This window comes from Ornithorhynchus anatinus, chromosome 4, assembly GCF_004115215.2.
Source record: "Ornithorhynchus anatinus isolate Pmale09 chromosome 4, mOrnAna1.pri.v4, whole genome shotgun sequence".
In the NCBI taxonomy this organism is placed as follows: Eukaryota; Metazoa; Chordata; class Mammalia; order Monotremata; family Ornithorhynchidae; genus Ornithorhynchus; species Ornithorhynchus anatinus.
Genome location: NC_041731.1, coordinates 125,333,139 through 125,358,374, shown reverse-complemented (window position 1 = coordinate 125,358,374; position 25,236 = coordinate 125,333,139). Strand labels below are relative to the sequence as shown.

Here is a 25,236-nt window from a genome sequence, read left to right as displayed (position 1 = left end):
ACTTATTGCGTGCTTACTGTGTGCAGACCACTGTACCAAGCACTTGGAAGAGTACAATACAAAGAGTTGGTAGACATATTCCCTGCCCATGACAAGCTTATGGTTTAGAAGGGGAGACAGACATAAATAAATTAATAATAAATCATTAATAAATAAATGAATAAATGTTGAGGATGGCAAGTGCCCAAAGTGAGCAGATCCAAGGGCATAAGCAATGCAGAAGGGTTATGGAGTAGAGGGAAAGAGGGCTTAACTGGGGAAAGTCTCTTGGAGGAGATGTGATTTAATAAGGCTTTGAAGTTGGGTAGAGTGTTGGTCTCCTAATAATGTTGGTATTTGGTCTGATGATTACGGAGGACATGGGCAAGGGGTTGGCAGTAAGATAGTCGAGACTGAGTTACAGAGAATAGCTTGGCATTAGAGGAGTGAAGTGTGCAGGCTGGCTTGAAGTAGGAAGCCAGCGAGGTAAGGAAGGAGGGGGAGAGCTGACTGGATGTCTTCAAGCCGACGGTAAGGAGTTTCTGATTGATGTGGAGATGGGTGAGCAACCACCGGAGGTTCTTGAGGAGGAGGGAGATGTAGACTGAATGACATTTAGTAAAAAGGATCCAGGCAGCAGAGTGAAGTGTGGATTAGAGTGGGGAGAGACAGGAGACTGGGAGGTCAGAGAGGAGGCTGATGCAGTAATCAAGAGAGGATAAGTGCTTGGATCAGCATAGGAGCAGTTTGGATGGAGAGGATAGGGCACATTTTTGCAATGTCGTGAAGGAAGAACTGACAGGATCAAGCTCTCATAATATCCCGACTGGATTTTTGTGTCAGCCTTCTCTTTGATCTCCCTTCCTCCTGATTCTCACCACTCCAGTCTATTCTTCATTCCGCTGCACGAATCATCTTCCTACAGAAAGGCTCTGGGCATGTCACTTCCCTCCTTAAAAACCTCCAGTGGTTGCCATCCACCTCCCCATGAAACAAAAACTCTTCACTCTTGGCTTCAAAACTCTCCATCACCTTGCCCCCTCCTACATCACCTCCTTTCTCTCTTTCTACTGTCCACCCCTTACATACATTCCACTCCTCTGCCGCTCACCTCCTCACTGTCCCCCGTTCACGCCTATCCCACTGTTGATCACTGGCCCACGTCCTCCTGCTGTCCTGGAATGCCCTCCCTCCTCATCTCTGCCAAACTAACTCTCTTCCCCTCTTCAAATCCCTACTGAGAGCTCACCTCCTCCAAGAGACCTTCCCAGACTGAGCTCCCCCCTTTTCTCTCTGCTCCCCCTCCCCACTCTGCTCCTCCCCTTCCCTTCTCCTCAGCTGAGCCCCCCTTTCCCTCTGCTCCCCCTCCCCTCCCTATTCCACCTTCTGTTCCTCCTCCTCCCCCTTCCCTTCCCTTCAGCACTGTGCTCATTTGTATAAATGATTTATTACTCTATTTATTTTGTTAATGAGGTACACATCCCCTTGATTCTATTTATCGTGATAAAGTTGTCTTGTTTTTGTTTCTTTCTGTTTTGTTCTGCCATCTATCTCCCCCAATTATACTATGAGCCTGTCATTGGGCAGGGATTGTCTCTGTTGCGGAATTGTACATTCCAACCGCTTAGTACAGTGCTCTGCAAATAGTAAGCGCTCAATAAATACTATTGAATGAATGAATGAATGACAGATTGATTGAGAGATTTGAGTCGAGGATAATGCCAAAATTAAGGGGTTGTGAGAGAGGGAAGATTAGTTCTGATTTGGACATGTTTAGTTTGAGTGCTGTTGGTGGAGCATCCGTGTCCTGAAAGACGAAGGAAATACGTGACGGCAGACAAAGAGAAAGGTTGGGACTGGAGTTGTAAATTTAGAAATCATCCACACAGGCATGGTAGTGGAAGCCATGGGAGCAAATGAGTTCTCCAGGAAGTGGGTGTATATGGAACTCCACTCCACAGAGTGGAGAGGGTGGAAGCCAGATTGGAGGGGGTCAAGGAGAGAATTGGAGGAGAGGATCTTTGGGTGCAACAAGGGTAGAAAAGGAAGGAGGGAGATGAGGCGATAATTAGAGGGAACCATGAGAGTTAAGGAGGCTAGGAATTGGGTTACAATAACATGTTTGAGTCCAGTGGGGAAGAAACCATTGGAAAGCGAAAGGTTGAAGACTGTGATCAGGGAGATTAGAAGGGAAAAGTCAGAGGTGCTGATGGAGGAGGTAGACTTTGGGAGGAACCAGGAGATCTCCTCTTGAGATACTGCAGGGAAAGATGGGATTGCTGAAGAAGGGGCAAGAGGAGGGAGGAACTGGAGAGGAGCAGGTGAGATCTTAGAGAGCTCACCCCTGAAGATTTCACTTTTACCTATAAATAGCCATGCCATTAGGGGAAAGAGATTGGGGAATAGAGGAGCAGGGGATTTGAGGAGGGAGTTATGTATCTGGAGCAGCTGGCATGGGCAATGGGTATGAGAGTCAATAAAGATGGAGAAGTATCGCTGTTGGGTGGAGGAGAGGGCGGAGTTAAAGGTAGGGATGAAATCGAGGTGGACGAGATCAGCCTGGTGTCTGGATTTCTGCCAGCAGCGCTCCGTGACTCGAGCACGGGATCGGAGGAAGAGGACTGTGGAGGGGATCCAGGGCGGCGGGTCAGAGGTCCGAGATAGGAGGCGGGGCAGGGGAACGAGGGAGCGGAGCTCAGTGGAAACGGCGCAATTGCGACTAGATAGTTTGGGTATGGGGACCAAATGGGGTATGATGACTTTAGAAAATCGGAGGGGATCAAAAGGTGAGACAGAGATTCAGCAGAAAGCATTCTTTTCCTCAGTCCATTTAACCTTTTTCCAATGGTTTTAAAATAGTCTTCTGGCAAATAAGCATATTGGCCAAAAGGCTCCTACTTGCTGGGTAATTTGGAAGGACTATACAGACAATGTGAAATGGGCCAATAGAAGATTTTCTGGGAGTCAGGAGACAGATTCCAAGTCCAGATCTGCCACTGGTTTGCTTGTGACCTTGAGTTAATCACTAACTTCTCTGGGCCTGTTTCCTCACCTGTAAAATGCACGTTGTGAACCCCAGGTGGGTCAGGGATACGTTTTGAGGTAGAAACAAGAAAATTAGGTTGGACACAGCCCCTTCCCACATGGGGCTCAGTCTAAGGAGGACAGGGAACGGATACAGAATTCCCATTTTGCAGATGGGGAAACAAGCACGGAGAAATGAAGTAACTTGTCCTAGGTCACGCAGCAGACACGTGGTGAATCCAGGATTAGAACCCAGGGCCTCTGACTCCCAAGCCCGGGCTCTTGACAGTGGGTCACAATGTTTCCCATAAAGCATGAAGTATAATGGATAGGGCATCGATGGGCATTGGCATTATGATAGAGAACAAGACTGTAAGCCCGTCAAAGGGCAGGGACTGTAGCTGTTGCTGACTCGTACATTCCAAGCACTTAGTACAGTGCTCTGCACATAGTAAGCGCTCAATAAATATTATTGAATGAATGAACAAGAAGACTACATATGAGAGCACATCCACAAGAAGATGGGTTAAAGACCACTGGTCTGTTCCACCACCAGCTGCACCTTGGCACCAATAACTGGGCACAGAGAGGCTGAGTTGGCAGCAGCTTCTGTTGTTAGCAGATGGAGTCATGTGACTTGGCGGGCATCAGCTGGGAAGCAGCATAGCCTAGTGAAGAGAGCCCGGCCCTGAGAGCCAGAAGGTCATGAGTTCTAATTCCCGCTCCGCCACTTGACTGCTGTGGGACCTTGGGCAAGTCACTTCATTTCTCAGTGCCTCAGTTACCTCATCTGTAAAATGGGGAATGAAACTGTGAACCGCACGTGCGGCAGGGAATGCGTCCAACCCGATTTGCTTATATCCACCCCAGAGCTTAGTACAGTGCCTGGAACATAGCTCATGACAAATACCCTAAAAATTATTATTATTATTATAAAGGCCAATTGCCAGACTCTGAGAAGGTAACTCATTGCATGATTATAGGATTTAAGATTTGGGGATCAGAAGGCATTTTTCAAGGCATTTATCGGGGATTACTATGTGCCAAACATTATGCCAAGCATTAGGATAAATTCTAGATCAACCGGGCGCAGCCCCTGACCCACAAAGAGGAAGCAAGAGGGGGATATTTGCAGCATTTAATAAGCCTTTACTATGTGCCTGGCACTATCCCAAACATTAGGGTTAGGAATAATATAAACCTATCCAAGACTTTGCCTGTCATGGGGCTCCCAATCTACAGGGGAGAACAAGTATTTAATCCCCATTTTATAGATGAGGAAACTGAGGCATAGAGAGTGTAAGAGAAGCAGCGTGGCTCAGTGGCAAGAGCCCGGGCCTGGGAGTCAGAGGTCGTGGGTTCGAATCCCAGCTCCGCCGCTTGTCAGCTGTGTGACTGTGGGCAAGTCACTTCACTTCTCTGGGCCTCAGTTCCCTCATCTGTAAAATGGGGATTAAGACTGTGAGCCTCACATGGGATAACCTGATGACCCTGTATCTCTCCCGGCACTTAGAACAGTGCTCTGCACATAGTAAGCGCTTAACAAATACCAACATTATTATTATTAAGTGATTTGCTCCAGGTCACACAGCAGCAGAGCCAGGTATAGACTGGAGGTCTTCAACTTTTTATTTTTTTAATGGTATCTGTTAAGCACCTACTATGTGCCAGGCACCGTACGATGTCCTGGGGTAGACACAAGCTAATCGGTCTGTCCCACATGGGATTCACAGTCTCCATCCCCATTTTACAGAGGAGGTAACTGAGACCCAGAGAAGTGAAGTGAATTGCCCAAGGTGTCACGGCAGACAAGTGGCAACGTTTCAAATTCAGAATTTCCCACCAGGCCAAGCTGCAACTGAAGCACTATCTCAGACCACTTCTCTTTTTGAGCAATAATGAGGAAGTTTACCCATCCGAAGCTTACCCAATCTGTTCCCATCGGCATTGGTGGTTAAAGTGATATTAACAAGTCCTTCAAACCATAAGCTCATTGTCACCAGGAAACGGGCCTCCCAACTCTGTTGTACTCTCCCGAGCACTTAGAGAAGAAGCGTGGCCTGCTGGATAGAGCACAGGCCTGAGTTCTAATCCCAGCCCTGCCACGTGTCTGTTGTGTGACCTTGGGCAAGTCACTTCACTTCCTCCGTACCTCAGTTCCCTCATTTGTAAAATAGCGGTTAAGACCGTGAGCCCCACGTGGAACATGGACTGTGTCTAAACTGATTATTTTGAATCCACCCCTGTGCTTAGAACGGTGCCTGACACATAGTAATCACTTAATACTGAAAAAACACAAAAAAACAAAAAAAGCAGTGCAGTGCTCTGCACCCAATCAGTAAACTAACTCTTTTCCCCTCTTCCAAGCCCTACTGAAAGCTCACCTCCTCCAGGAGGCCTTCCCAGACTGAGCCCTCCCTTTCCCTCTGCCTCTCTTCCCCTCCCCATTCCCCCTACTCCCTCCCTCTGCTCTACCCTCTTCCCCTCCCCACAGCACTTGTCTATATTTGTATTTATTATTTATTACTCTATTTTATTAATGATGTGTATATATCTATGATTCTATTTATCTTGAGGGTATTGATGCCTGACTACTTGTTTGATTTTGTCTTGTTTTGCTTTGTTGTCTGTCTCCGCCTTTTAGACTGTGAGCCCATTCTTGGGGAGGGATTGTCTCTAGGGATTGTCTATCTGTTGCTGAATTGTACATTCCAAGTGCTTAGTACAGTGCTCTGCATACAGTAAGTGCTCAATAAATACGATTGAATGAATGAATGAATGTTCAATAAATATCACTGATGATGATGATGAGAAGCAGCATGGTGAAGTGGATAGAGCCTGGGCCTGGGAGTCAGAAGATTCTAATCCAGGCTCTGCCATTTGTCTGCTGTGTGATCTTGGACCAGTCACTTCACTTCTCTGTGCCTCAGTTACTCATCTGGATTGAGAGTCTGAGCCCCACATGGGACAGGGGCTGTGTCCAATTAAATTTGCTTGTATCCACCCCAACTCTTAGTACAATGCCTGGCATAAAGTAAGCACTTAACAAATACATCATTATTATAATGGTGAAATATTAGACAGGCCTCTCATATGCCTGGCACCTTACCGGGTGCAATGAGAGTATAAGACCGTAAGCTCATTGTGAGCAAGGGATGTGAGTGTTTATTGTTTGTATTGTACTCTCCCAAGGCTTGGTACAGAGTAAGCGCTCAATAAATATGATCGCGCCGGCTGAGGTGGGATCCCTGTGGACTGTTGGGGGGGCCGTGGGGTGGGTAGCCTCTCCCTCCCCTCGGCCCTCCTCCTGAGACACCCTAAACCTCTGGCCTGGAATGCCCTCCCTCCTAAAATCTGTCAAACTAACTCTCTTCCCCTCTTCAAAGCCCTACTGAGACCTCATCTGCTCCAGAAGGCCTTCCCACACTGAACCCTCTCTTTCCCTCTGCCCCCTTCCCTTCCCCATCGCCCCGACTCCTTCCCTCTGCTCTACCCCCTTCCCCTCCCCACAGCACTTGTGCATATTTGCACATGTTTATTGCTCTATTTATTTTATTAATGAGGTGCATTTATCTCTGGTTCTATTTATCTATTTTGAGGGTAGTGATGCCTGTCTACTTCTTTTGCTTTGTTGTCTATCTCCCCCTTCTAGACTGTAAGCGCGATGTTGGGTAGGGAATGTCTCTGTTGCCAAACTGTACTTTCCAAGCGCTTAGTACAGTGCTCTGCACACAGTAAGCGCTCAATAAATACTACTGAATGAATGAGTGAATGAATGAGAGTGTTAGCAGCGGGGAGAAGACACTGACTTTACAATTTGTAAGGGGAGTCAAAGGTACACTTACCACCTGATTCCTAAAGAATTGGATCAAATCCTCCGAGTTACCGGGCGCGATGGCTGGGGTTTGGCTGGAGCCACGGGCTAGCGTGGCCTACTGGAAAGAGCACAGATCTGGCAGTCAGGAGATTTTCCTTCTAGCCCTACCTTATTCAAGTCACCTTAGGCAAGACACAGTGTCACCGGTGGAAAGAGCACGGGCCTGGAAGGTCTCGACTGCTCCGTGACCTCAGGCAAGTCACTTCATTTCTGTGCCTCACTAACCTCCTCTGTAAAATGGAGGTTCGATACCGGTTCTCCTTCCTTCTTAGACTGTGAGCCCCAGCCCTCAATCAATCAGTCAATGATAGTCATTGAGCGCTTACTATGTGCAGAACACTGTACTAAGCACTTGGGAGACTACAGAATTAGCAGACACGATCCCTGCCAAACAGTGAGTTTACATTCAAGAGGGGGAGAAAGACACTAATATATATATAATTTACAACATAGCCCCATGGGGGACAGGGCCTGTGTCTGACCCGATTATCTTGTATCTATCCCAGACCTTGGCACAGAATAATGATGATAATAATTATGGTACTTGTTAAGAGCTTCCTACGTGCCAAGCACTGTTCTAAGCACTGGGGTAGATGCAAGGTAATCGGGTTGGACGCAATTCCATTTTACAGATGAGGTAAATCTTAATCCCCCTTTAAAGAGGCTTAATCCCCACTTTACACTCTTAATCCCCATTTTACAGATGAGGTAACTGAGGGCCAGAGATGTGACATGCCCAAGGTCACACAGCAGGCATGTGGCAGAGTCAGGATTAGAACCCAGGTCTTTCTGACTTCCAGGCCCGTGCTCTTTCCACGCTGCTTCTCACTTAGCCATGCTGCTTGGTATGAATCAGAAGAGAGTGTCGGTACTTTCACTAGATTAGAAACGCTTTTCTCTTAACAAATACCATGATTAACTTTTCCACGCCTCGGTTAACTCATTTGGAAAAAGGGATAAAACACCTGTTCCCCCTCCCTCAGACTGGGGACCAGTAAACCGTGTCCAACCTGATTATCTTGTATTTTTCCCGGCGTTTAGGGTGAAGAAGTGCAGAGTGAAAACCATCATGGTCAAATCTAGTTTTGCCCTATGGAAGAAGGGAGAGCTAGCATTTCTGTCCCCTAAGAGCCCAGTCCTGCACCCCCTCTTTGCTGGGCTCGCTGGAAGTGGAGGCAAGAACACCGTCTCTAGTCTGTGACCGTGACTCTAGACTGTCACAGCTCATTAGGGGAGGGAAATGTGCCTGCTAATTCTGTCATATTGTGCTCTCCCAAGTGCTTAGTACAATACAGAGGCAGCGTGGCTTAGTGGATAGAGCACAGGCTTGGGAGTCGGAAGGACCTGGGTTCTAATTCCGGCTCCGGTACATGTCTGCTGTGTGACCTAGGACAAGTCACTTAACTTCTCTGGGCTTCAGTTACCTCATCTGTAAAGCTGGGGATTAAGTCTGTGAGCCCCATGTGGGACAACCTGATTTATCTTGTATCTACCCCAGTGCTCACAACAATGCTTGGCACATAGCAAGTGCTTAACAAGTACCGTTATTATTATTACAGTGCTCTGCACGTAGAAAGCGCTCAATAAATACCACCGATTGGTTGATTGTCTCTATCCAATCTTCTGTCCAGGATTGTCAGGTCAAAGCGGGGGTTCTCCAGACCTCAGCCATTCCCTGCCGAGTGTTGCTGAGAAGCAGCATGGCTTAGTAGAAAGAGCAGGGTTTGGGAGTCAGAGGACATAGGTTCTAATGTCAGTTCTGCCACTTGTCTGCTGTGTGACCTTGGGCAAACCACTTAAATTCTCTGTGCCTCAGTTACCTCATCTGTAAAATGGTGATTAAGACTGTGAGCCCCACGTGACAACCTGATTACCTTGTATCTACCCTAGTGCTTAGAACAGTGCTTGGCACATAGTAAGTGCTTAACAAATATCATTATCATTATTATTATTATTAGGTGACTTGGGCCTGCAAGCCAGATTGCCAGCCAGGAGACGAATCAATGCCAGGGCCTCCGGCTAGACTTGGAGGAGGGACCACCAGGCTCAAGGAGTCGACCTTAAAAGCTTACAACAATCCTGGCAAAAGCTAACTTGGCCCCAGAGGTTGGCTTTGAGCCAAGTGAATGACGCTCAAAAGCGGGTGGTTCCCCCTGAAAAACATTTCCTCTCCAAAACACACCAAGTGCGTGAAGCCAAATAACAAACTCTTTGACTCTATTTATTGCCACTGTTCTCCTCTGTCCGTCTCCCCCGATTAGACCGTGCGCCCGTCAAACGGCAGGGACTGTCTCTATCTGTTGCCGACTTGTTCATTCCAAGTGCTTAGTACAGTGCTCTGCACATAGTAAGCGCTCAATAAATACTATTGAATGAATGAATGAAAGGGACGGGAGGATGTGACTGCTGGACACAAGAGAGCCAACGAAAATCGTGTTTTAATGAATAATATTAATAACGACAATTCAACGAATGTGTCACGCTCGTCATAACTAAACATGTTTGCTTGGCATTATGCAATTATATTAAAAGAGGAAGATCAGCCAACAGCAATCATTAATAAGGCCTGAATAACAACTATCTACTCCATGACATTGCAGTTAAGGGATAACAAGTAAATACCGGTAAAATGCCAAAACAATATAAGAAGCCATACAAAAACCATGAGGAGTGTTAATAACTACTGGCCAACAGTTAGTGAGTTAAATATGGATCCTAATGGAGCTGCAAAGATTCCAGAGAGCAGTTGTAAAATCACAGTTTTCTTTGAAATATCAATCTCGTAAGAATGATGACAAAAAGGGTCTCATTTCAATAACGTTCTATGTATAAAACAGAGAAAGAGGTTACTATGCGATTTCAATTAGAATACAAATCTCCATTTTTCAAAAAGTAATTTACATCACAGTGACTATAATTTCACCAAAGCTTTCATGCGGAGTCCAAAAAGGGGTAAATACCTTCTAACAATTTACATTGTAGTTACACGGAGCCAGGAGTCTTTCACTGGATCACAAAGATGAAACGATAATTACTTAAATCAAGAATACAATCTCCAAACAAGCCATTAACAAGTCCACTGTAAGCACTGTAGAGCCAAAATGTTAGACTATCATCAACAAAGCATCTTAAGAGTTAATCTCCACAAGTCATGAAAAATAGGCCACTCCGTGTTCACGATACAACTGAATCATGAGGTTCAGTGAAACACAAAGAATCACCAGAAATTGCAGATCAGCCAGATAACAGCACGGAACAACTTCAGAAGTGAAACACTAGCAGGCTACTTTTCTTTTTCAGTTTTGTCTGAAAATTCTGAGTGACAAATGAAATATGAAGATATTTCATAGAGGTTCAATTCAATAGTATTTATGAGCGCTTATTGTGTGCAGAGCACTGTACTAAGAGCTTGGGAGAGTACAATATAATAATCAAACACATTCCCTGCTCACGACAATCTCAAAGGTATGTCGATGCACAGACCCAAGAGGTATTTCGAAGAAATTCCGGCTTGCAGGAATATGACTGCTTGGAATGCCAACTTTCCCATTGCAATGAAGCACCGTTTGGCAAATCAGAAAGCAGTCGGTCCTGCCGTTTTTGAAGTGAGTTGTACGTGTTTAAAACACAATGCACCGAAAACTAATTTCACAGACATTTAAAAATAGGTCTTAAAAGTGGCCAATGAAAAAGATGCCACAGAAGGGCAAGTTAAAAGGTTGATGCTCTTGTTTAATTCTTCGGAATTCAAGTGCAATGAAATAATACTTGTCAATGAAGGTTGGTGTTTGTGCCAACCTACGTATCTTGGGTCTTTTTTGAGATGCAACCAGAAGGAAAGTCAATATCCACCTCTCTATTGAATAGTACAGTGCTCGAAACAAAGTGGGGTCTCAATAAATACCATTGATTGATAGACTAAAGGCAGAGAAAGAAAACACAAAGGATGGGTACTCCAAGCAGATCTTTTGTAACTCCTTCAGTTTCCCTAAACATCTGATTAAGTGATAGTCAAACTCAAAAGGCCAATGGGAAAGATATTTTACTCCATCAAAACATGGAGGAACGGTTATCTTTACGGCTGCTGAATTTGGAATATGCCTTGACATTAGACTTCGCGGGACTTGAACCTACAAAGACTATCTGAAACTGAGATGACCTTAGATGATCATTTCACTGGTTACCATTTTTTTACTGGGATGGTAAAGGCACTCAATTTTCTTGCATATTAGATTCAAATACCAAGGTCTTATCGAAGGACACATCAAGCCAATTTCCACTTTATTTAATACATTTAAGGAAAAGCAGTATAATCAATCAATGGTATTTACTGAGCAGTTACAGTGTGTAGAGTATCATACTAAGCTCATGGGAGAGTACAAAACTATAGTGTAGTCCAGATTGACTGCTGTCCTCTGATAATTTAAAATGAATCACAGGGGACGTTTTACCTTTCACTTTCCCTTCAAAGAGAAATGGTCATTTTTGCTCCCTATTATACACCTTGCACTGAATGTGTTTGGATGAAATTCATTTGATCTCAATAATTTCCCAGTGTAACTGGTATAACGAGAAGCAGAGTGGTATAGTGGAAAGGGCTTGGGAGTCAGAGGTCGTGGGTTTTAATCCCAGCTCTGCCACTTCTCAGTTGTGTGACTTCGAGCCAGTCACTTACCTTCTTTGGACCTCAGTTCCCTCATCTGTAAATTGGGGATTAAGACTGTGAGTCCCACGTGGGACAATCTGATTACCTTGTACCTACCCCAGCACTTAGACCAGTAAGCGCTTAACACATTCCATAATTATTATTATAAGGCATATCAATTTGCTCAGGAGAAAAATGAAGCTAATTGGGAGTAAAAAATTCACTGAACCTCACATTTCTCTGTTGTGTTTTATAGATAAGGTTCTGATTATATCCCTTATTGTACCTTTAAGCAGCACAAGGAGGACTGTAAGCTCGATCTACACGTCATCATTTCTATTGAATTGTACTCTCTCAAGCACTTAGTACAGTGCTCTGCACATAGTAAGCACTCAAAATACAATTGGGACCACTGACCACTAAATAAGAAACAATTTAGGCCACACACGAGGCAAGTCTTTCGAAGACTCACCTCCTCCAAGAGGCCTTCCCAGACTAATCCCCCCTTTCCCTCAGCTCCCCTTCCCCTCCACGTCGCCCGGACTCGCTCCCTTTGCTCTACCCTCCTCTCCCTGCCCCACAGCACCTATGTATATATGTCCATATCTATAATTCTATTTATATTGATGCCTGTTTACTTGTTTTGATGTGTGTATAATTCTATTTATTTATATTGATGTCTGTTTACTTGTTTTGATGTCTGTTTCCCCCCTTCTAGACTGTAAGCCCAGCATGGGCAGGGATTGTCTCTATTGCTGAATTGTACTTTCCAAGCGCTTAGTAGAGTGCTCTGCACACTGTAAGTGCTCAATAAATACAGTTGAATGACTGCATGAATGAATGAATAGGTACTAACTCTCTCTTCATTGCAGAGTGAGATGTTTGATTCCTCTGCTTCTCGGGAGCAGACACAGCTGAAAACAGCAGCAGGCTGGCAGTGGCTTCCTCAGGAACAAGAACAATTGTTCCTCCAAGAAAAATAAGATAGACTTTCAAGGCAGGTTCTTGTGGGGATACAGGAAATGAAAGCAGGGAAGAGCTACGAACTCTCTTGTGCTTTTCTCCCCCAAGCACTTTCTGCAATGCTCTACACCCAATAAGTGCTCAATAAATACCATTGATTGATAAATGCAACCAGAATGGTTAAAAGGTCTTCACTGGCTGCAGAGCCAAAATGTAATGGGGGAGGACTGAAGGGGGCATGTGCAATCATCCTATTGATTTACATTCATTTGTATTTATTTATAAATTTATTGAGTGTTTATTTTTATTTATTTGAGTGCTTACTGTGTGCAGGGCACTTGGACGAGTACAATACACAATGAACAGACACATTCCCTGCCCACAATGTAATCAAATGTCAGAAAACCAGTGGCTGGAACTCTCCAGTCTACTCTTTGTAGGATGCGGACAATCTGATTATTCAGTGTCTATCCCGGCACCTACCATATAGTAAGCACTTAATTTCATAACAGTCACACCAAGTAAACCAGGTAATAATTGTGGTATTTGTTACGTGCTTACTATGTGCCAAGCATTGTTCCAAGCACTGGGGTAGATACAAGGCAATCGAGTCAGTCACAGTCCCTGTCCCCCGTGGGGCACACAGCCTTAATCCCCATTTTACCGATGAGGTAACCGAGGCACAGAGAAGTGACTTGCGTAAGGTCACACAGCAGACGTGGTGGAGCTGGGATTAGAACCAAAGTCCTCTCACTTCCAGGCCCGTGCTCTTTCCATTAGGCCACACTGCTTCTCCATAATTATACCAAATACCATAAAAATATCCCTCAATCCTCCACTTCACTGGGATCATACAGTAGTCCAATAAAACCCCCTAGGTCCCTTGATGCTGAACCACCATAAGTGTCCTACAAGGCCTGAAGTCCAATACATCGCTTTTATGGAGAGAACCATACTCGCCCAAGCACTTAGTACAATGCTCTGCATACAAGTGCTCAATAAATACCACTGATCAGTCTCTTTCCATAAGAAAGGGAAAAATCAAAATCCTTCCTCTTAATGTTGTTAAGGTGAGGGAAGGGGAGGCGACTCATTTAATTACCCATGTTTATTTCAGAAATGCTTCAGTTCTAGGATTGACACAGAACCCAAACCCACTTGGATTTACTGCTTCGGTTTGGAGAAATAGCCTTAAAAACCCATCTGATGAACCACCATGGAGCGAAGGAGGGATGCTGTGAAAAACTCTGCAGCCCCTCCTGGGGCGCTTGTATGTGTTTGCAAATACCAGTGATGGTGATGATGGAATTTATTAAGTGCTTACTATGTGTCAAGCACTGTTCTAAGCACCGGGGTAGATACAAGCTAATCAGGTTGGACAGTCTCTGTCCCAGATGGGGCTCACAGTCTGAATCCCCATTTTACAGATGAGGTAACTGAGGCACAGAGAAGTGACTTGCCCAAGGTCACACAGGAGACAAGTGGCGGAGCCAGAATTAGAACCCAGGACCTTCTGACTCCCAGGCCCGTACTCTATCCACTATGTCCTAGAACCAGGGCTTGTTTTACCCTCAATTGCTGCGCTCATGTGTCCGCCACCATTTTGAATATAATGGCTCCGTGAATCCCTGCCAAGCTAAAAGCTGTGTGTGCTTCAAGCAAGCAGCTCGGTCTTGATGTTCGCGCAACGCTATCGGCTGTGCGAAACGCTCCTGTGGTATCCAGGAAGCTTTTTCGTGGAACAGTAGTGACCGAGACAGGAGGGTCACAGGAAAAGGAAGTTTTAGCACAAGAATTCTTGGCAACTCTGCTCTCAAAGCTCATATTTCAGGTAAGTGTCCTCTACACACTCGAGGTGGGCAGGGAACGTGCCTGTCAATTCTGTTGTACTGAACTCCCCCAAGTGCTTAGTACAGTGCTCTGCACATAGTAAGCACTCAGGTGTTTCGACTGTAGTTGAAACAGGGATTGGAGAACGGTTTTACCAATCAAAGAATCAGCCACTCCCCCTCCTAAACCCCCGACAGCACTGTCCAGATTTTTTTAATGGTACTCGTTAAGCCCTTACTATTTGCCACGAACTCTAGCTGTAAGATAATCTGCGGTGCTGGGGAAGATGCAACGGAGGCAGGTTACAGTCTAAGAAGCGGGGAGTAGGATTTAATCCCAATGTCACAGATGAGGTAACTGAGAAGTGAAATGCCTTGCCCAAGGTCACAGCAGGCAACTGGAAGAACCAAGCGCTTAATACAGTGCTCGGCACACAGTAAGCGCTAAATAAATACGATTGCATGAGAATGAATGAACCAAGATTAGAACCCAGGTCCTCCGACTCTCAGGCCCGTGCTCCATCCCCTAGGCCATGTTACTTCCCATTGTAACTGGGAAGCGGAATGAGATGTTGAATGCGGTTCACAGGCTGAATGTTCGACAGCCCAAATCCAGATTTTCTCTTTGACCATTAAGCTGCTCCCTCCTTAGGAGTGGGAATCGTGTCTGCCAATTTTCTTGTACTCTCCCAAGTGCTTAGTACAGTGCTCTGACCAAAATACGTTCTCAATAAATACCACTGATTGATTAAAGCAATTGCTCCACACCGTGCAAACTGTCAGCGGTAGTTGACTGGTGCCCAGTCAGAAACTCACTTTAGACCGTAAGCTAATTGTGGGCAGGGAACGTGTCTGTTTATTGTACTCTCCCAAGTGCTGAGCACAGTGCTCTGTATACAGTAAGTGCTCAATAAATACGATTGAACTAATCACTTGGCCGGTCTGTAAAAAAATAAAAAGTAAACGGTGGTATTTGTTAAGCGCTTACTATGTGCAAAGTTTTAGACGCTGGGGGATACAAGGTGATCAGGTTGTCCCACCTGCGGCTCACAGTTTTAATCCCCATTTTACAGATGAGGGAACTGAGGCACAGAGAAGTGACTTGCCCAAAGTCACACAGCTGGCAAGCTGCGGAGCCGGTATTAGAACCCACGACCTCTGACTCCCAAGCCCGGGCTCCTTCCGCTGAGCCACGCTGCTTCTCTGATCAGGATGGGGGTAGGGGCAGTTGATGAACCTTTTCATACCTAATCTCATCATCCTAGCCAACACCTCCCCTTCCCTCCACCCATTTCCGTCAACTTTCCGACGCGACTTGGAAGGCAAGTCAACTAAGTCTCTCAAGAAGCTCAAAGTGTTTCTACAAGTGCAGGGGATTGTTCTCGCTACGTAATGAAAAACGTGACATTTGGTTAAAAAAAATAAAACCACCCGAGTCTTGGTGCTTTACTTGGTTTAATTTCGGCACTGAAAAAAGAAAAAAAGGTGACATTATCATAGATTAGTTTACACTGATTCAATCATTTTCCTTAAATCTTTAAAGAAGAGAAAAGAAAGTCAGGGAATTGATCGTTGAAATGGTGACCAAAATGCCTCAGTCCATAAGACAAGATCCCTAAAAGCTGAGAACGCCAGTTTTGTAAACATTGAACGGACAACAGTACGTACATCAAAATCCCACTTTCCACCTTGAAAATGAAGCACAAAAACCTGCCGGGAAGTACATAAAAAGTTTATTACGTCTGTACCTCGCTGACCTGGAGGAAGACAATCTTGAGGCAACGGTTTGGTGCAGTAGAGACAAGCAAGTAATATACAGTTGCTGCACACAGCTTTCGGCTATCATCGGGCGTGACTAAACGTTCACTATGATTGCAAGTACAGAAATGTTCTGTAATTAGAAAGATGAGAAATATTTATCTCATGCTGTACAATCTCACATGTTTGCGCTGTTAGGAACGAAGAACCACTGTGGGGAAGAGGCAGGGCGGGGGGGGGGGGTATTTCATTTTTTTTCTTCAATCTTCCGGGGGGGGCTTTCGCTAGGCTGTTGCCTCTGGAATGTTCAGCACACACACTCGCGCGAAACAAGGTTTGAAGCTCCAGACAGAGTTTAAGTGCTTTCTCCCCCTCCCCCACATTGCCATGTGCAAACTGTTACTGGCTAAAGCTTTCGAAGTACATTAACAGATATGAACACCCTGTAAAGATGAAAGATAAATGATTAAGAAGACCCGGAGGCCTCGACAGAAACATTTAAAGAAATGCCACGTTGCACTGCATTCATTCTAGTCCCTGCTTAGGCCCTTCCAAATACAAGGTGCGCGTTCAATTGTAGGAGATTGTCCACTCTTTGACCGAAGCATCATGGGAGGTTGTTACCAGGGTGTGTTCATCCAACCAAGCCAAACTGCTTACGTGATGTAATCTATGGGCATCTAGGAGAGGGAGAGATTTTTTTTTTTAATTTTTTAAAAGGACATAGGCTTTTTTCCTCAAATGATTCTGTACAGAAATACCAATCTAGGCCTAATCCCAAATTCCAGGAAACCAAATCCCATTCGGATTCCATTTCACTCCCCATTTTAGAACGGGAGATTCCGTAGACAAATCAATGCTACAACAAGCCTCCTTTCGCCAATGTGGCCCCAACTTCCACTCCACCACCCCTCCGTTAAGAATCTTTTTGAGAACGGTCCTTCCGGTTGAAGAGGTCAGTGAACTTTTACCCCATAACGACGACGACGATAATGGTACTTGTTAAGCTCTTACTAGGTGCCAAGCACAGTGCTAAGCGCTGAGATTCAAGTTAATCAGATTGGACACGGTTTCTGTCCCACATGGAATTCACATTCAATCTCCATTTTACAGATAAGGTAACTGAGGCCCAGGAGTCAAGTGACTTGCCCAAGGTCACACAGGAGACAAGTGGGGAAGCTGAGATTAGAACCCAGGTCCTACCGACTCGCAGGCCTGTGCTCTATCCATTAAGCCATGCTGCTTCCCCACAACACTTAGGTACATAACCCAATCTTCTCTGTGCCTCAGTTCCCTCATCTGTAAAATGGAGATTAAAAGTCTGTGAGCCCTACGTGGGACAACCTTTCATTCATTCATTCATTCAATAGTATTTATTGAGCACTTACTATGTGCAGAGCACTGTACTAAGCGCTTGGAATGAACAAGTCGGCAACAGATAGAGACAGTCCCTGCCGTTGGACGGGCTTACGGTCTAATCGGGGGAGACGGACAGACGAGAACAATGGCAATAAATAGAGTCAAGGGGAAGAACATCTCGTAAAAACAATGGCAACTAAATTGATTGATTTATTGAACACTGATTGATTGAGCGCCCCCAGAGAACTTCTGTCTGGCGCCCATGGAAACCAGCTCCGCCCCTCTTCTGGCCTCTTGCTGAGTACTACGCAGATGCCGACGGTTAACAGAAGAAAATATTCATTAATAACGGTAATTATGGTATTCATTAAGCGGTTACCATGTGCCAGGCATCGTACTAAGCGCTGGGGGTGGATAGAAGTCCCACGGCACTTATGTACATATCTCTAATTTGTATTCACGTCTCTCTCCCCCTCTCTAGACTGTAACCTCGTCATGGGCAGGGAACGTGCCCGTTTATTGTTGTACTGTACTCTCCCAAGCGCTTAGTACACGGTAAGCGCTCAATAAATACGACTGAATGAATACAAGGGAAAGGCAGGTACTGCAGAGCCTGACGACCCTCAGCAGGTGGGACTTGGCAAAATTCAAAATGGTTATCTTTGGTGGGCCGGGTAATCGAATCCCGGCTCCATAACCTGCCGGGGGGTATAGCCCTGGGCAGGTCACTTGCCTGAGCGTCGGGTTTCTTATCTCTAAAATGGGCACTACCAGTTCTCCCTCCCAGTTAGACTGCTGAGAGTCCCAGGTGGGACGGGAACTGTGTCAGCTTGTACCGACTCTGGTGTTTAGCAACTACGACAATTACTATGAGTAATTAGGTGGTAGGCGGAGTGAGTCAGCTGGTGACCGCTCGGATCTTAGCCTAGCAACTTCCAGGCCTCTGTAGATCGAAGCCTTACCTACTCCCCATCTAGACCGTAAACTCCTCGTGGGCAGGGTATCCACCAACTCTACCGTACTGTACTCTCCCAAGCGTTGAGTGCAGTGGTCAACACCCAGCAAGCGCTCAATAAATAAAAGGATCGATCGACTCTACGGGCACATTACCTTGTATCTTGACTCTGGTTTCCGGATCGCTGAGAGTCCAAACGTACACCATCATGTCCATGCCCCCTGAAGCGAAATGCTCATTGTCAGGTGACCACGCGATGCACACTATTTTGGCGTGGTGTCCATAGAAAATGTTGTTCTCCTGTTGGAAAAAGAAACCCAAAACCCAAAAAAACATAAAAACACTTTTTTCAACCAAGCTTCCTGGTTGCAGTTTGATATCAGGTTCCCAAAGAGTCCTCAATGTAATTCGATCATCTCACCCCTGATGACAGGCTGCTTTGCACTTTAACACTGAAGTCAAGGACACTAACCTCTTTGATACAAACATAAAGTTCATTTATGGGCTTGCTCAATTTGAGACCATAAGAGTAAGACAGAGCACTGTGCAAATAAAATCGGGAAAGCTTTGATAGCCCAAGTGAGATTTTAGGAGGAGCACGGCCTACTGGAAAGAGTACGGATGGGCCTGGGAGTCAGGGGAGCTAGATTCTCATCCCAGCTCCGCCACTTGTCTGCGTGACCTCGGGCAAGTTACTTGATTTCTCTGTGCCTCGGTTTCCTCAACCGTAAAACGAATACCACCGACCTCTCGGCCACAACCTGCCTGTGACCTGGTACACCCTCCCTCCTCGTATCTGACAATTACCCTCCCCTCCTTCAAAGCCTTACTGAAGGAACGTCTCCTCCGAGATCTTCCCTGACTAAGGCCTCATTTCCTCCTTTCCCTCTCCCCTCTGCATCACCCCGATTTGCTTCCTTTATTCACTGCCCTCTAAGCACACATGTACCTAGCCACTATTTCCTTATTTATATTAACGTCTTCCCTTTCTAGACTGTAAGCTCACCGTGGGCAGGGTATATGGGTGTTATGTTCTGAACAAAGTTAAGTGTGATACGACTGACTGAGGATTGGATCCTACTCTCTCCTACCTGAAATGTGGGTCTTGTGGAACGGGGACTGTGTCCGATCCATTTGTATTATATTTAACCCCAGCACTTAGGAAGCACTTAAATATTACATATTTATTTTTTTTTAACTATTAGGAAGAAACAACTATTTCTTTTGTTGTTTTCAGATGGGTACGTTTAAGCTGGTCTCTGGATATTAGTAATAATAATTGTGGTATTTAAGTGTTTACTATGGGCCAGGCACTGTACTGAGCATGAGCATCTGGGGGGCAGGGAGGAGAAATAAAAGCAAACTGGGTTGAACGGTCCCACATGGGGCTCACGATCTTAATCCCCATTTTACAGGTGAAGTAACTGAGGCACAGGCACAGAGAAGTGAAGTGACTTGCCCAAGGTCACATAGCAGACCAGTGGTGGAGTTGGGATTAGAACCCACAACCTTCTGGCTCCCAGGCTCATGTCTTTCCACTATGCCATGCTGCTTCTCTCGCTCTTAACAAAACAATTAACAACAAAAAAACCTCAGAAGCATTTTACAAAAACACCCGTCTCCCCACATCTATATCCTTCAAGCCGTGCTAGCAGCAGAGGCTGCATCGAAACCACTAGATTGATATCCCAGGCCAAGAATACAGAAGGTGTCCCTCACCACCGTGCCAAATACGGTAGGGGCGGGGGAAGGAGTTTGGACAAGCAGAAACCGGGAGGCCGAACGGCCCGGAAGGACAGGTGATAAACACCTGCCGCCTCTGCCGTTCTGGGCAGCGGAGCCGGGCGGCAGCCGGGCTGCGTGTCCCCTCTGCCCAGAGCGTGGGATGCCCGCTCCGCTCGCACCGAGTGAGGAGCCTGGGGACGGGTCGGTGTCCCACTGAGCGCTCGTGGTGCTGCAAGCGAGGGCGCTGAGCTGCGTGTGTTCACCGCATAAATGGATTCCTCCCGAGCGGGAAGCCTTTCTGGGCGGCAGCTAGGTGCTTCACTACCCGCAAGCAGCGCCTACGCGTATCCCTCCCGAGAGGGAAGTTCAATTCGCCGTGTGCGAATGAGCCTTGCGTGTCTGAGCCTCACTGACCAGGGTCTCCTTCCTCCCTCTCGCCGCTCCTCGACCCCGTGCCTGCGGGCCGGGTGACGCCAGAACAGACCGGTACCGGTCTTACCGTGTAGCCGTCCGCCACGCTGAAGACGGTGACCACCTTGCTGGCGTCGCAGACAGCGAGGAAGGCGCCGTCGTGAGAATAAGCCAGGTCGGTCACCGGGCCCTTGGCTTCCAGCAGCTTGCCGTCGTCCTTCAAGGTGGTCCCTTGGATGGAATATAATCGGACGTTCCCATCCTGCAAGGGAGGAACGGACTGTTTCATCCATCATCCTAACGGGCTCTTATCCCGGCTGCCATTTTACTGCTTTTTAAATGGCACTCGTTAATGGTACCGTACTAAGAGCCGGGGTAGATACAACATCATCAGGTTGGACACGGTCCCTGTCCCATATGGGGCTGATGGTTTAAGTAGGAAGGAAGAGGAATGAATCCCCATTGGACAGATGAGGAACTGAAACACAGAGAAGGGATCTGCCCGAGGTCACAGAGCAGGCAAGTGGCGAAGCCGAGACTGGAACCCAGGTCCTCTGACACCCAGGCCCGGGCTCTTTCCGCTAGGCCCTGAGGCTTCCCTGCCGTGTGACCTTGGGCAACTCATTTAACTTCTCTGGGCCTCAGTTTCCTCATCTGTAAAACAGAGTTGATGATACCCACTCTTCCTTCTTAGACTAACAGCCCCTGAGGGACGTATCTCAGCCGGTTATCTTGTACCTAGCCCCCTCGCTTTCCACAGTGCTCGGCGCAGAGTAAGCACTCCGTCCCCACCACAATTCTGATTCTTGGGCCACCCAGGAGATGTGTAAGCTCGTGGTAAGCAGGGTATGTGACTGTTTATTGTTGTGTTTTACTCTTTCAAGCGCTTAATACAACACATTGCACACAATAAGCGCTCAATAAATACGACTGAGTGAATGAATGAGATGTGATGCGAGGAAACTCGGGAGTGCCGTGGCGAGCTCCGGAGGGAATGAAATCGTGGGAGCAGGCCCCCGGGACTCTATTTTCCAACGTTCCGGTAGAGACGAGAGAAAGGAGTCCTTACGGCTCCGCCCACGGCCGCCGTCCCTCCGCCCGGATGGACCGCCACGACTTCCGGCTCATAGCCGGGGTCGTCGATGCTGAAGCACTTCTTCTGATCCTTCATTAAGACGATCTACAAGAGAGATCAAGACACGACGTCAAGACGCGGGACACGGCTGTTCGCGCGGGCCGGTGGGAAGAATAATAATAATAATAATGTTGGTATTTGTTAAGCGCTTACTATGTGCAGAGCACTGTTCTAAGCGCTGGGGTAAACACAGGGGAATCAGGTTGTCCCACGTGGGGCTCACAGTCTTAATCCCCATTTTACAGATGAGGGAACTGAGGCCCAGAGAAGTTAAGTGACTTGCCCACAGTCACACAGCTGACAAGTGGCAGAGCTGGGATTCGAACTCATGAGCCCTGACTCCAAAGCCCGTGCTCCTTCCACTGTGCCACGAGACTGACGCTAAGAGACTTTGGGGCCAACGTGCTCCAACGCTCCCCTCCCCCGTAATATGGGCGAGGCTCCCTGTTCTGTCCCTCCCTCAACCAAGACAGTTTTATCAAAGGACCACGATTAATAATAATAATAATAATGATAATGATGATTCTAGGTGGTCAAACCAGGAGGCCTCCCCTCTGGATTTGCCACCTCCCCTGCCCGAAAATGGGGGGCGAGAGGGGAAGAATGAGAAGCAGCGTGGCCTAATGGAAAGAGTACGGGCCTGGGAGTCAAAGGACCTGGGTTCTAATTCCTGGCTCTGCCAACTGCTTGTTTGCGACACTGAAGCTCACTCAACTTCTCGAGGCCTCGGTTTCCTCAACCGTAAAATGGGGATTAATATCTGCTCTGTTACCAGCGTGACTCAGTGGACAGAGCATGGGCCTGGGAGTCGGAAGATCATGGGTTCTGATCTTTGCTCCGCCTCATGACTGCTGTGTGACCTTGCGCAAGTCACTTCACTTTTCTGGGTCTGTTATCTCATCTGTAAAATGTACATTAGGAGTGTGAGGCCTATGTGGGACAGGGACCATATCCAACCTGCCTAACTTGTCTCCACCCCAGTGCTTAGAACGGTGCTTGGCACACAGTGTTTAACAAGTACCATAATTATTATTATTATTATTATTCTCCCTCTGACAGACTGTGAGCCCACGTGAGATGGGGATCGTGTCTGACCTGCTTAACTTAAATGTAACCCAGTGCTTAGAACAGTGCTAGATACATAGTATTGACAATAATAATTGTCATTAACAAGACTTTCTCCTCTTTGCTCATAAATGACCCCCACCCATGTGTAAATGAGTCAGAAAACCTGTTACTCAAGTGCTTAGTACAATGCTCTGCAGAGTAAGCGCACAATCAATATCACTGATTGTTACCGATATCAAACAAACAAATCTACCCTCGACATCCACATTCTGTCAAGGGGTGGGAAATTTTGCTCGACTAACCTCTGGACAGCAACGAGTCTAATAATAATCCTAAATAATGGTATTTGTTAAGCACTTACTATGTGCCAGGTACTGTACTAAGCACTGGGGTGGATACAAGCAAATCACATTGGACATAATAATAATGTTTGTATTTGTTAAGCGCTTACTATGTGCAGAGCACTGTTCTAAGCACTAGGGTAGATCCAGGGTAATCAGGTTGACCCACATGAGGCTCACAGTCTTAATCCCCATTTTACAGATGAAGTAACCGAGGCACAGAGAAGTTAAGTGACTTGTTCCCAGTCACACAGCTGACAGAGTCGGGATTCAAATCCATGACCTCTGACTCCCAAGCCCGGGCTCTTTCCACTGAGCCACGCTGCTCCCCGTCCCCCATGGGTTTCACAGGCCGTTACCCCCATTTTCCAGATGGGGTAACTGATTAATTAAGGTAATACTAGTAATAATAGAAATAATAATAGTAGTAGAACAATAATAGTAATACTTACTTGTCCAATACAAACCACAACTGCATAACCCCCTGGACCAACTGCAACACACTTTGGTTGTATATCCAGTTTTACCACTCCCTGGCCACTAAAGAAAGAGGAGGGGGGAGCAAAAAAAAGTTTTAGTTTTAGACTGGCAAGGTTTCATCGTTTAAGCAAATTGCTTCTAGTCCTTTGGAAGTATTAGAAAAAAAAAGAAAACCATGGCTAAATGCCCAACAGGGAAAGTCATTAGGCCAGGTACTGGTTTCTGAAGGCACATTTAAAGGATGAATTGTTAAGAGCTGCCGTCTCCTAGAGACAATTTTAATATAAGAGAATTACCGCGGAGAAGCTTAGGGGGTGATTAGTATTTCTTCAGGAAATCTGAATTGAGCTGGGTGGTATATCCACTGGGTCGTGTAAGTGCCATTTACTAGATCGGGGAGAGAGATGAGGAAATTCAAGCGCCTTCAGTAAAATCGAGAAATCCTGTCTCCTCCCTTCTCTGTTCTTCAGGAAGGATTGAATATTTCCCGTGATTAGCTCTCCAAAGAACCCAAAGTCACACCTCTACACCGTCAGCTCCTCTCTAGACCCCGAGCTCGTTTTGGGCGGGGGATGTGCTGTTACCCATTGTTGTGCTGTCTCTCCCAAGCGATTAGTACAGTGCTTTGCACACCCTAAGCGCTCAATAAATATGACTGAATAGCCCTTGAGGGACCAGGGTCTAACTCTCACCCAAGTATTCTGTCCCCCCAGCACTTAGAACGGTGGCTAGGAGGTGCTTAGTCAATACTGCTATTCTGGCTCCTTCAATCATATTTATTGAGGGCTCACTGTGTGCAAAGTACTGTACTGAGCACTTGGGAGAGGACAACACAATAACGTTCTTCAATAGAACACTCCCTGCCTACCATTCCCGCCCCCTTCTTCGGCACTGACCTGTAGTCTTTGTGGAGTAGACTGGTGTAGCGCACGGTGTCGTCCATGCTGCAGCTGACCAGCTGGGCGGACTCGTCCACGGTCATCCTGGACACCTGATTGGTGTGGCCTTTTCCGGCAAAGGCATCGTTCTCTCCGGTCTCAGAATCCCAATAATGTGCGACACGCGGTTAAGGAACGTGGAGAAGCTAGCACATTCCCGATGGACACGCCCAACCCACCCTTAGGGAATCTGGATCCGACGGATCGTAAATTCCACGTGGGCGCTACCAGCTCTATACTGATGACGGTATTTGTTAAGCGCTTACTATGTGCCAAGCACTTTGTACTCTCCCAAGCGCTCGGTACAGTGTTCTGCACCCAGTTGGTGCTCAATAAATACCACTGAACATTTTAAATACCACCATGGATAAACACTGAGTTCCTCCTCCTTGAAATACCTCTTATCAAGAACTAATAGTGACGGTATTTGTTAAGCGCTTACAATGTGTCAAGAATTGTTCTAAGTGCTGAAAACTTTTACTCGCATTAGGGAATTGAACCGAGGTCTCCCACGTAACAGGCTATTATGGAGTACAAGAGACAAGTTTCCTGCCCTCAGGAAGAGTCTAGGGCTAGAAACTCCTCTAAGCTCCTTGTGGGTATAGAACATGCCTACTACCTCCTCCAAGGAGTAATAATAATAATAACGTTGGCATTCGTTAAGCGCTTACTATGTGGCAAACACTGTTCTAAGCATTGGGATAGATAACAAGGTAATCAGCTTGACCCACTAGGGCTCACAGTCTTCA

The 25,236-nt window shown here is 46.4% G+C and overlaps 1 protein-coding gene across 1 annotated transcript in view; it reads right to left on the bottom strand.

Annotated features, from left to right (window-relative positions):
• Positions 1–15,755: 15,755 nt before the first annotated feature.
• Positions 15,756–25,236, bottom strand: part of WDR1 (WD repeat domain 1) — a 55,677-nt gene continuing 46,196 nt past the window's right edge. The window contains exons 10-15 of the mRNA XM_029063156.2: positions 24,446–24,602; positions 23,522–23,609; positions 21,595–21,705; positions 20,614–20,787; positions 18,545–18,689; positions 15,756–16,755 (exon numbers count right to left, since the gene is read on the bottom strand). Of these exons, the coding sequence (XP_028918989.1) occupies positions 16,646–16,755; positions 18,545–18,689; positions 20,614–20,787; positions 21,595–21,705; positions 23,522–23,609; positions 24,446–24,602 (785 nt within the window). The 3' untranslated portion in view covers positions 15,756–16,645. The remainder of the gene's footprint in view (positions 16,756–18,544; positions 18,690–20,613; positions 20,788–21,594; positions 21,706–23,521; positions 23,610–24,445; positions 24,603–25,236) is intronic.